Source organism: Plectrocnemia conspersa, unplaced genomic scaffold (genome assembly GCF_051122295.1).
Source record: "Plectrocnemia conspersa isolate PC_06_02 unplaced genomic scaffold, ASM5112229v1 ptg000002l, whole genome shotgun sequence".
NCBI lineage: Eukaryota > Metazoa > Arthropoda > Insecta > Trichoptera > Polycentropodidae > Plectrocnemia > Plectrocnemia conspersa.
In genome coordinates, this window is record NW_028277166.1 from 3501580 (window position 1) to 3514755 (window position 13176).

The window sequence follows — 13176 nt, forward strand, 5'->3', positions numbered from 1 at the left end:
GGGTTCAGACTTTGAATGATAGATGGCGCTAGTGTCGCTTAATTTTAATTTAAAAATTATTTGTTATTGTATTTAAATTTTAAATAATTAAAGGGTACTTTGTCTTCTAACGTCACTTTAAATGTCTAAGAACGAAGTACCCGTGAATTTTCGCAGATATGATCAATTTGGTTTTTAAATTTTATGTCTATTCGTAATATATTATGCTTGGTTTTTATATAACATTGTTGGCAAGCGCAGACTTTCAAAGAAACGGCCGCGATACTTTCTTTGAGTTATGCTTGTTTTTCTCGGCACAACGGTTAGAATTTCTCGGACTTTGTGATTTAGAGAAGTCGTCCCGAATGACAGTGAGTCATTTTCGCGTTTTCAAAGCATGTTCGCGAAAGCGTCATAGTACCGGCCGGCGTCTCGACGTCTTACTTTGGTATATTCTCTGAATTATTAAGGGTTGTCAATTTTGGTTTGAAGCTTGGATATTATTTTAATACAATTGTAATTAAAAATATCAACTGGGTTTAAAATATAAATAACATTTACCAACAATAATTAAATTTATCTGGGTAATCTAAGTTAAAAATATTTTGTTCTGCGCATGACTTCACCTACATATCAATAGCATTCACAAGTCATTAGTAATGAGAAGCGTTACCTTGTGCGGCTAGTATTAGAATTTATATTTTATTTATTTTTTATTCAACACGTTATTATTAGACTTTTATTTAAAAAAATCAATTAAATCTATAAATACATTTTATATTTTACAGTGTAAATAAAAAATAAAAAAGCAATATTTTATAACAAATATAATAAATACCACAAATTATTAAAAGTATTAAATATTTTTTTCTTAAAACTAATTAGGAAACTATTTAAGGGCAAAATAGTGTGACTTTGCATCTAAAATAGACGCTGAAAAGTTGGTAACAGCTTATTTAGTTATTGTACTTATTGTATTTCATAGACAGTGCTGATGTAGGAAAGCTGGTGGAGACGTGATGTCCTCCGAATGATCCGCTGAGGTATTCCGTGCTTGTTGCTGTTGTTTGTTTTCGGTTTGGTTGTCTTGAATCGTGGTCATCTGCTTTGGTGCGTGTGATTGTCACCGACTCTATCGTCTTCTGATGTGATTCTGCAGTGTCAGATCATTTATACTTTTGATTCGAGTCGTCTCTGTCGAATCAGAGATCCATACATTAATTGAATAACGAAATATGTTCACGCCTTGAAGTATAACTCTTAGGTAAATTTTCTAAATCGTTAATGCAAGGGGTAGATTAAAATAGCGGTTTTTACGCCGATAAGACGCATTGTCAATTGCCTTATTTATGTACAAAAGGGTTGTTTTTGTTGTGTTATTAACTGTTAGGTGTCGACGAGAAGATGAAATCTCTTATAATTATGGTATATGTTGCAATTGTGGTATTAAGTATTATCTTTTTAACAAAACGCGTGGCTATTTACATTTCATAAGTTAGAAATTGTTGTTTAAATGACCTCAGCTTCAACTGCGCACCTGTGTGGACTTCGCACAATATTAAAAAAAATTAACGTCACACAGTAGTGAGTTATTTTTCGATTAGATTTTACTGGATTTATTTCTTAACTGCAATTGGTTGTATTCATATAATAAAATATAAAACACATATTTTTTAAATTATTTATTTTACTATTAGTTGACTTAATTTATAAATATTTTCTTGCTTCGATTACTTATGCTAAAAAATATTTTTATAGATTGATTTATATATTATATTACCCGGCTCTGCCTAAGAATTTCATATGATTAGATTAATATTTTACGCTATGTTGCGCAATATCAAATCTACGTATATACCTGTTTAATAATTTCATGACACCAGAGCTCACTGTTTGACAAGAAACCTTTTAATAATTTATGTAAATATATTTTATTAAAACAGTTTCTAAGCTACGTAAAAAACAAAATACTGTGTTTATTTAAAGTGTTATTTTGAAGTTTTGAATATTTTTCTTTATTGTAAGTGATTTTTTCTTGAAAGTAAATTGGAAATTTTGTAGCTTAAGTTAGTTTTGCCCTACATATATACAATAAGTATAACTAATTGGCAATAATTTTTAACCTAAAAAATAAAATTATTTTAAAATGCACCTGGTAACCCTAATTTCCACACGTATACATTTATACCCAAGTATATTATAATATGTACAAATATAACACGAGAAATAGGCCAGTCGGCCTGGTAAAGACTGAATCGTATCCCGAAATAAACTCGCGCATTATATTTGACTGTAATATATCTTTAGAGAACGTTTAGAACGAATGTGCCGGGTTAAGAAAGGTTATAGACGTCTAATTGGTTCTAGGGAGTTTAATGGACAATGATTAATGGACTGACGATATTATCTGACTTTTTCTCTTCCTTGCAGTCATAATTCAGATACAAAATATTTGCATAAGAAAAATCATTGTAATTGTAAATAATTCAATTAGTATCAGATTTGATTTTTTTATAACTAGTTTTGCATTTTAAAATAAATTATAATTATTTTTAGTTACATTACAAAATTATGAATATTTTATTGATTTTTGATGTACATAACATAGCAAACTTATGATGAATGTAAAAGTGCATTTTAAAATGTTATATTACTACGTTTGTATTTTTATAAAATACGAATATCTTACCTGTTGAAAAATTAATGTTAGGTATATATTAATAGTACAAACTAACAGACAGATATAATTTAATCATATCACATTATTTTATTTAAAAATATTAATTGAATTTTATCTATTCAACAACTGCTCGAATAATATTATATTAAATAATAAAAATTAAAATAATTAATATTTTTTTTTTATTATTTGTATCAGAGCTACATTTCTTTATACTATGTGCCATTTTGTAACAAGATGGCTCATTAGGTTGGGTTATAAATTAAGTTAGGATATTTTATTAAAAAAATATTTTAATATTAATTAGAAATATATTTTAATAAAGTTTTTTTTCTTAGATTGAAACCACAAATAAAATATTTCACTCGCGGCTAACTTTTAAGTTTTTTTATAATAAAATATCTACTTCAGTAAATATTTATATAAAATATATATGCACTTTAAATAATTATGATATAGAGTTTTTAAAAAATATAATTTACTGCGTAAAATTTTATATGTATGATAAAATCTTGAATTTTTCTTACACATATTTTTTTTTAAATTTTGTCTTTCATTGCTAATTAAAAACATATTTTAATTTATTTTGTCATATCGTATTGATATTTGTAACACTTGAATAAACCTTATTTTAATCATTTTATTATGGTCTGTAACTTTGAGGTCGTCGACTTTGCTTATTGAAATATTATTTTATGACATTAATATTAACCCATTATAAAAAAGTACTTTTTTTAAATTGTATAGTATGAATCAGTTAATCTCAATCAAAGGTACGCAATTTGTTTAGTGCTGCGTCAAATTTTAAGACTTAAGTGCATTATTGTTAAATTAAAAAATCTCTACCCTTTATCTGATTTATTGAACTTAAATATGAGTTACTGTTTTATTGAAATTAATAAAAATTAAAGTACATTTTTAACCTTTTAAAGTTTGATCCTCTCCTTAACTTTATGGACGTAAATAACATATAATATGAAACAAAAATTTGGATTTTCTTTTAGAAACTCTTAATTAAAGCTTCCTAAAATAAGCTGTTATTTTTATTTCTGCTTTTACCTTTTTTCACCTGTGAGCCGTTCGTTCCGGTCCGCCGGCGGAAAATCACGCAAAATAATTTATAACACGCCGCCGTTTCATAATGTTGTGTTATGAGTGTATATTTTTTTTATCAGGTACTTATAAATAAATCATATTTTCGGCGGGAAAAACCGTTCGTCGGTTCTTCAGTTCGCGCTGGGCGCTAATTCTGCTTGGCTATTCCGGGAAAGCGTTGCGGAAGTGACGTCACGACGCCGCTTTTCTGCAGCGTGGGGGCAGTGAAAGGTTTTGACTTCCTGTCTTGCATACTATAGTCTATAGTGAAAATGCATAAGATATATTATATGTTTTCATTTAAATTTTTCAAGATAAAAGCTCTAGTAGTTGACACTTTAAACACTTTAAGCTTATTGAGTATACATTTATAAAAAATAGGTATAAATTTGTGGGAGGCTAAATAATTACAATATCATTAAGAAACGTCGCTTTACTAAACACATAAATAGCAGTTATTTTAAATGAGATGTGTTAATGTCTTATTCTCAGAATGAAAGCGGTTTAGCTCAGAGCTCAGATAATCGCTTTAGTAAATATACTTAATGCTGTATTCTCAGAAGAACTCTGTTCTTATCACTCTGTATCTGTAGTTGCATTAACCGCAGGAGTTTTCTTTATATTGACGTGGCTGAGTTTCACATCGAGTTTTGCTCGACTTCCTACCTGGGCTGTTTACAACCACAGTTGACAATACTCGGCGCGAATTTATTGATAATCTCATAGCATCATTATTTTTGTTAAAAACAGATCAAAATCGTGTTTTTTTCTGGAAAATAAATTATTAGTTTTTTTAATTAATTAACTAGAAACAGATCTGGTTAAAAATGTAAAAAAACCTAGAAGTGTTTGAAAGAAAATGTTTTGCAACAACAAAAATAATATTTTGCTTCACAGCAAGCATTGGATACTCCCACAGGACATGTCCTGGTATTCATGGCCGAAGGGGTGGTCCAAGGTTTCTCTGAAAATAACACAATCAATATAGAGAACTAAAATCAAGCAATTTCAGGACACGCTATATTAAGCTATGTAAGACAATAAAGGACAAACCAGAATGAAAATTATATAGGACCCTAAAAACCTCCCCCCCCCTCTATTACTCGGAATTCTCAATAAAAGCTCCAATGCTAGCTCAGGACATTTAATTAACCTACAGATTTAAATTGGGACATTTATGCTTAGATTCAGAGTCAAGAATTTAACCAAAGACTAACCTGCTCAAATTTCAAGTCTAGCCCACCATTATGCATCTTTATCTTTAAACGCCCCTATTATATCTCAGAGAGAGCAATTAAATTATATACGAAATACTTGTTTTTAAAATTTGATTTTATAAATTGAATATTGAAAATTATTTTAATATCGAATGTTTATATAATTATGCTCATGTGAATTCTGATTTAGTTGCACTTAGTCTAACAGTAAAAGGAAAAGCGGCTGTATTTGATTTTTCCAAGGGTCGTCTGGGTCGATTCGGTGCAGCTCCGCTTGGTTCGAGTTCGGCTGAATTCTTGTTAAACCAATTCGAAAACGAAGTGATATTTTCTTGAATGTTTAATAGCAATTAAATTTGCAACAGGTATTTTTACTCCAGTCACTAGTAGTCCAAATTTTAATTTTAAAGGAATAAAGATTTGTTTTTTTGTAATTTTCTGATAGTCTTAAAAACTGTATATTCAATTCAAATATAATCATCGATAGTCAATTTATGATTTAGAAAACCTCAAAGTGTTTTATATTATACTTAAAATAATATCGTTATGTTCATTGTTAACCTGAACCTTGAATTTTAAGTGTGTATTGAAAATTGTACTTGACCCAAATATATTTTACGAGTATAGACTTATGTGTAAATAACTAGAGCTTAACTTGTATATTTATACATTCACCTCAACTTAAACTGATGTATGTAATATTTCATAATTAATTTAGAATCGTTTAATATTGTTTAAAAAAAAGTTCTTTGATCTAATCCGAATCATCATCAGATGAAAGAAACATTGGGATTGATCTACATTTATAAATCATATTTTTTGCTGTATTATTAAAAAATTGTATTTGTGTTTTAATGATTTGAGAGGGAGAAAAAAAATTGTCGTTTTTCAATCGTTTTGGAAATTTATTTTTGGATAAAACGACGTCCGCAGACGCTCAAGAATTTGTCGAGTGATAAATTTGATATATTCATCAAAATAACAAAATTGAAATAGTAGAGAAGCTCGCGTGCCGGTGGTAAATTATCGGATGGATGATGATTTATGGCGATTTTGATTAAATCAGCAAACTTTTAAATTGCATCAAGTTAGTTAGAAATATCGGATTTTTTATATGAATATTTTATTTGAAGAATATTTTTAATTGAATTAAAATATTTTTTTAATAACAATATACAATAATAAACTATATTTATCTTAGTCCATAATAATATCTGATTAAGATATTTTTCATATAATATATTTAAATTAAAATAAATTTTATATATATGCTAGATTCTATATAAATCCGACATTTTGAATGCGCCAATGCAATAAAAAACAATATGATAAGAGGGTTCGTTCATGGACAATTTATCAAATGGTATAATAACAATACGATGTAAAAGGTTTTTTTCGTGAAAAATGGGGGGCAATTTCTTATACTGTTATATCAGTCGTGAAAATTTATTCTCTCGCGTTCGATTGTGGTCTTTGAAACTAAAAAATTCGAAACGAATTTTCCTATAGAGTATTTAGGGAAAATGTGATGATAAATTTAAGCGTCTATAAAAGTCGCCGTAAAATTTACGACACTGGGGGACACGCCCCGGACGCCAAATATAATTGTCTGAATGCGGCCCTGGACCGATTGATGTGTAATTTTAATAAGGATAATATTAAATGAAACCATACATTTTTATGAATTATTTTTTATATCAAAATATAATTTATTTTATGCCATAAGAAATTTCATTGTCTTGGGTATTTAAGCTACATCATAAAATCAATATTACCTTATAAAATATTATATTTATAATATATTTGATTTTTAAATATAAATAAATATATTTGAAATAATTGTGTTATAAACAATTACTTGATACTGCAAAAGTCATTAAGTATATTTATTAAAAAAATACAAAAAAAAGTTTTTTAGTAGATTTTCTTGAAAACGTATCGATGAACAACGATCAAGTTAATTACATTTAATTAAAAATATATAGATATTTAAAGAGTAATTTTATATGATATATATATTATGAATAATCATATCACATATTTTTGCATATGAACACCTCTGTAAATAATCCTCCTTATAGTGAACTCATTACTTATATAATAATACTAGTATGAATAATATATACTTATGTATATATATTTTCTATGAACTTTTAAATAGTTATCTAAATTATTATATATATATTACAATTTAAAATCATTTGCATCGCTGTATTCTGAAAAACCATTGCGAATTTGACATAAAAAATTCTTGAGTTTAATTTGATTATATTTAACACACTCTCTACTATTATTAATATATGTTACTTAAACACAGCTTAAGAGAGAAATTATCTAATAATTTTAATGATCTGCATTCAAGTGATTACTGCTGTGACACCTGTAAATCCTTGGGTAAATTTGGATATGCTGATTTTTGTTAAACTAAAAAATAGTCTATTTTAAAAACTAATTGACTCAAATTAATCATAGGTGCATATCGCATTTTTATTATTTAGGGTGTAATATTTATATACATTATAAGCAGCAAAGAGGTTGATTTTGAACCTTAAAATAAAATCATAATTCAAATTTATATTTATAAACTGCTTGATTGTTGTATTTTTTGGTAAAACATACATATTATTTACCATGCATTAATGATATTTTAAGTTTATTTTTAAATATGTAATATTTAGATTAAAACCAAAAAATCAACAAAACGTCATTATTGTTAACGTGAATATTTATAGTACGCATCAATCAACCTGTGTTTTAAATACGTAAACGTTAAACGCGCCAATGATGTAATTCGGTGACAGGCAAACGGTCACGTGACGGTTGTAACTATTTGTGGAACGTGGTTAAAAAATGTATCGAAGCTCTAGAATAGTTAAGTGCTATTTATTAACTGCCGGGTTAAGTCTAACGGGTCACCGCCGATGTGTGTTTATTTCAAAGTAATTAGAGAAATGAAAAACTGAATTTTAAGGAATGAGATTTATTTATTTACGCATTTAAAACCGATCATTTGGCATATGCCACTTTATCAAGGGAACTTGCGTGTGTCACTGAAGTAATCACTTGGATGCAGATTATTAAAATTCTCGAACAATAAATCTCTTAACTTATGTGTATCGTTCAAATTGTATTTTTTTAGATAAGTAAAACTGATATTAGTATTTCATTTTTTTATATTTTTATATAAGTTAAATATTCGTCTGTGATAAAAATATTTCACGTTTTCTGTTAACTTGTATATATTTAACCATCTTGTATATAAATTATATAAATACTGGAATATAATTGTGCTTTCTCACTTTGTTCTACTTTGTAAGTATTCAAATTTTCCCTTTTAAGAAATTTATTTAATTATAATCTTATAAATGAGTTGTATTTATGTGTCATTTCATATTTATATCCCAGAAGTAGTTGGCCCATTAATACCACTTATTAGATCGCGCGACACATCATAACACTATCATCTTTCCACACAGGATGTCCACCAACGGAATTTTACTGCTCCGCCACACTTTCATTAACTGTGTGTGCCATTAAAACTCTTGGAGCCGTATCGAGTTTTGCTCTTCTGGACTCTTGGCTATTTATATCCTGGCATTGTCGTCACCTGTTTACCTGTCTGCTAAAATTCAATCTTACGCAACCGACGTCTGCAGACTCTCTATCTTTAAACTTTCTGAATGAACACCAGAAAAAGCTCACACTTGATTAACCCTGAAAAGCCCAAGCACAGAATATATTTTTAATTTTAAATAGGTTTAAAATATGTACAATTAAGGATTATAATATCATTGGTAAAGTTATCATTAGTATATTTTATTATGTTTTTATTTTATTAAAACATTATCTAGTTTAAGGTTTTTTAATATTGATGCCACATGATTGCTGTAAAGTCTTAGTGTGAACGTCTTAATCAAAGTTCTACAGAGCATTTTTATAATATAAATATAAGGCCAGTAGATTTTCAAATATTGTTATATTGTAAAGATACTTAAGCCAGTAAATATAATATACATATGATTAACTATGTTCCCATATAATCGTTAATTCTAAAACAGGTACTTATCAAGCGCGTGCGGTGAGATACTTTCCTTTCGCTCGCTCGCGTGTTATGTGACGAGAGTAAGTGAGAGATAAGGGCATGCGGACCGCATGCTCTTTTCTCATCAATACTTATCTAAATATTAGCGCTAATTGCACGTGTCAATCGGGTCATTATTTCCTAACACAATGCCATTTATAATAATAAACAAGGCATGGTGCTTCGTACAGTTCAGAATATTATATTGATATTTAATAAGAATATTAATATATATTTACTTAAGATCTATCTATAAATGATATGCAACATTCAGATTAAAAGATAATCATTGTTTAGATAAATTTAAAGATGATTATTATGTGTTGTAGTAATAAAGGATGCAGATTATTAATTATTAATTAATAACTATGATAAATATATTAAATTTTATACTGATTAATTAAAATATATTTTTTTGGTTTTAAGGTCAAAGGTGTGTGACTTTATTTTAAAACAGTTTATTTTATATCCATATAAACAGAAAATGTGAATGTGTGTCGAGTTGTATTATTGTCGGCTATGATTTCGGTGGAGCAGCTGGGATCGTTTGTGATTTGTTCTCGTGATTCTTTCTGAACGATTCGCTCTCTCCTGGCTCGTTTCTGTTGCTGTGATTCCGTGACGTTTTTGACTAAATTTGTCATTTTTTATAATACTGGTTTGAGACAGCTCTGAAAAATTTCAGGTTATTATGTTTGCGCTTTTTAGGCCCAAATACGGTGATATTTTTAACCATTTTTGCTTATATAAAACCTATATGGATTAATATAATATTCTTAAAACGTAGGATACTAAATCCATTTATATAAATCATCTCATAGGTTATGGAATTAAAATTACTATTTTCCTATTTAAGAAAAATATGATCGCCATTAACTGATTTTTAGACATTTTTTACGAGCATCAAAACTGTTGATTAATATTATCAGCAGTAAATAGCTATGTGGATATTTTTATGTATTATTAAACAAAGACTAATTATCTCCCTGTTTATATGTTTTTCGGCTGATCATACTATATAGTATACGTACATCAATAAAATCTTCTCAAAAGCTCTTCTTATACATTAATAAAACTTCACCGTTCATCTTGAGAGTTAAACTAATAATCTATTGGGTCAGTCTTCGTATACAAAACGTTTACTAGATCCGATAAGATAAGATATGCTATATACTCCTCCCGCCAATGCCAAAGCAACTGATAAGAAAATAAGAGCTCAGTCGAGAGCCGTTCCCTGAGGGGATAGTTGTGTGTTTGTGATCGAAAAATAATGTCCGAGCCATCTGAGCCATCTGACAATGGTAAAGTCAATGAAAAATCGATTTAGCCACAATGTTGTGTCATCTGCGGGATATAATATGATTTGGAACAAATCTTATTTCGGTCCAATATATGTATAATTCCGAAAGCTTCCCACGTCTTTCATCCATTCAGTATGCCGGCATATGTGCTACAGTTGATTAATGTCACGACGTTGGCTATGTACATATGTATATATATATATACACGTGTGTATGTTTGCTGAATTCAAATTCATGACCATGATATGAGTATGTGTATATTTGCCGGTTATTTTAATCTTGAATCTGAGATATGGGTAATATGTTGTAATAATGCGATTATGATGTTAGTGTATTAATTCAAGTTCAAGATCAAAAACTGGTATATATTAAAGCAATTTATAAAATGGTAATCATGATAATAAATTGCTGAAAAAACTACTTAATAAAGAAAATGAATTATAGACCTAAAAATGGTCTTTAATCATGATAATAAATTAGATTAGATTCAAGGAGTTGGAAAATGTAATTTACTTCGACTACATGTGTATACCTGTCTCCAACACAGGCTTCCAGATTCTCATTATCAATATATTATGTTTGTACATACATATAGTATACTTAGACATCTACTTTAATTATGTTTGTTTTTTTATATTAAAAATAATTATGAAATAGCAAAAAAAAATAAAAACAATAATTCAATTTTATTGCTTACATAATATTTATCTATTTGTTTATATTTGGTAAAAATAGATTTTATTATCTGAAAATAGTGGCAATTTATGTATTTTTAAAATAATTGTTTTTTATTATTAAATCACCTTTGATATTTTCTGATGTAATATGCACAGAGGTCATCACAGCTACTGTAATTCTTTACAATTATATCCATTATTACTGTCGGCAAGCTTTAGTGGACCAGCAACACGGTTTTCGTCTGCGTCGTTTCACTGACACTAACCTCTTATGTTTCATGAATTGATTCTAAAATTCTAGTCTATTTAGTTTTTATTGAAGCTTTCCACAAAGTTTGTAATCAACTTAGTTTTCGAAAGACCTGAAAATTTTTCAGAGTACTCGCACAAATGCGGATTCGTTATCTTTATAAAAAAGCGTCCTTCTTTGCCTGTAGAATACCTCCTGGAAGGATTTTGCATTTTCCTTAAATAATTTATTGTCGATTGCGTTCTGTACAATACGTTAGCTCGTAGCGTCTTGAAACAAAATTCATTGCCTGGATTCCAAGCAAAGCGAATTATCCAAAGCAAAGCTTAAATAAAGCGCTAAGGGGTGGTGTCGACAATCCGTCGATGGTGATTTTCAGCTACGGGCTGTTATGTGCAATAGAGAGTCGCGATTATGACCCTTATTCTTCCCGTTATGGCATTGGCGTCAGCGCTCAAGAATGCTTTCCTTACACAAGCCATCCAGCTCCTCATCAAGCTTACTAAAAATTATGTTTTCGGCGATAGTTCAGAGGATCTGGAACGATTTATGTGAGATGGTGCATATTTTGGGTGTGCCCCACTTAATAATCATAATGCGATTAGTTCATAAATATTTATATCTATTAGACATATAAAAACATACAGTTCATTTATACTATTACAGTATTTATATAATCTATTTTTATGTATCATATTATAAATTAGCGATATGAAATCTTTCTTAATTGTTAAAATGTTATGATTTAATAATCACTGTGATTAATTTGTTGTTTCTTAGATAAACTCATGTAATTAAAAATATATAATAATAGATTATTTAACACAGTTACAATTAGCAGATATGATTCTAGCATTTTCAAAAAATATACGGTTAGGTTAGATTATTTTCAGAAGCTCTTTTTTATTTATTTGCATACGGTCAGTAATGTTTTTTTTTAATATTTATAAATCCATGATTCCTGTTTTATTTAAGATTTGATCTGTACTATATTCACATTTACTAGTATGTATAATATATATAATTTTGCACACATTCACACTTTTAACATTTAAGAATAGAAATATATAACTGCAACCATCTGGAAAAAGCTTCGTTGGCAGTATCAGAATATAGAGCCGTGGATACATGGAATTGCATTTTAGCACCACAACGTGCCGCTATAATGTATACTTTGTGTATATAAAATGACTATATATATATAGTCATATACATATGTACACTTATAGTAGAAAGTATAGTGTTTCTAGGCGTGTTTCGTCCCTCGCTGCATTAGAAAGATCGATGCCGTAATTTCCCCTTACCCTCGTTTCAATTTTAATCAAATTAAGCACCCCTGTCCCAGGGTCGGATTTACGTGCTTAAAGGTGCGAATGAAAAACAGTAACCACGGGCAAAAGGCATTAAATTCAAATTAAATTGTCGACGACCACTGACTGGCCGAGTGTTTTGTTTTCTTTAGCACCAACTATTGGGTCAAAGGATTACAAAATCAGAGCTGAAAATATTTAGAATCATCTTAAAAATTCGATGTTTATTATATATTTTTTTATATTTTGAACAATCGCATTAATTAAAAAATATAGTGATATCTTACTTAGATTTTCTGAGATGTTAAAGTTTCAATTATATATACGTATATTATTAAGATTACATACTTTTGTATATGATTATATTATTACTGCAATTTAATAAGAAAGGTTTTTTTTATTTAATTGTATTTTAAAGCAATATAGATTATCAAAGTGTCTTATTAAAATTTATTTTTATTATAGGCATAGAACTGTTCATAATATTGTTGTGTTTTATAAAAGCATACTTCAAAATCTGTTTATTATGATTTTACTGCTTGAGAAATATATTGTTGTATTTAGTAAAATTAGACAGTATTATCTT

General features: G+C 28.4%; 1 protein-coding gene across 36 annotated transcripts in view; it reads left to right on the forward strand.

Annotated features, from left to right (window-relative positions):
* CAP (Cbl-associated protein) overlaps positions 1–13176 on the forward strand; it is a 146881-nt gene that overhangs the window by 73565 nt on the left and 60140 nt on the right. The window contains exon 1 of one of the 36 annotated variants that reach the window (XM_088205340.1): positions 10282–10353. The exons of the other annotated variants lie outside the window; for them this stretch is intronic. Within the exon in view, the coding sequence (XP_088061466.1) occupies positions 10323–10353 (31 nt within the window). The 5' untranslated portion in view covers positions 10282–10322. Of the gene's footprint in view, positions 1–10281; positions 10354–13176 lie in introns of those variants that run through there. 36 annotated transcript variants of the gene reach the window in all.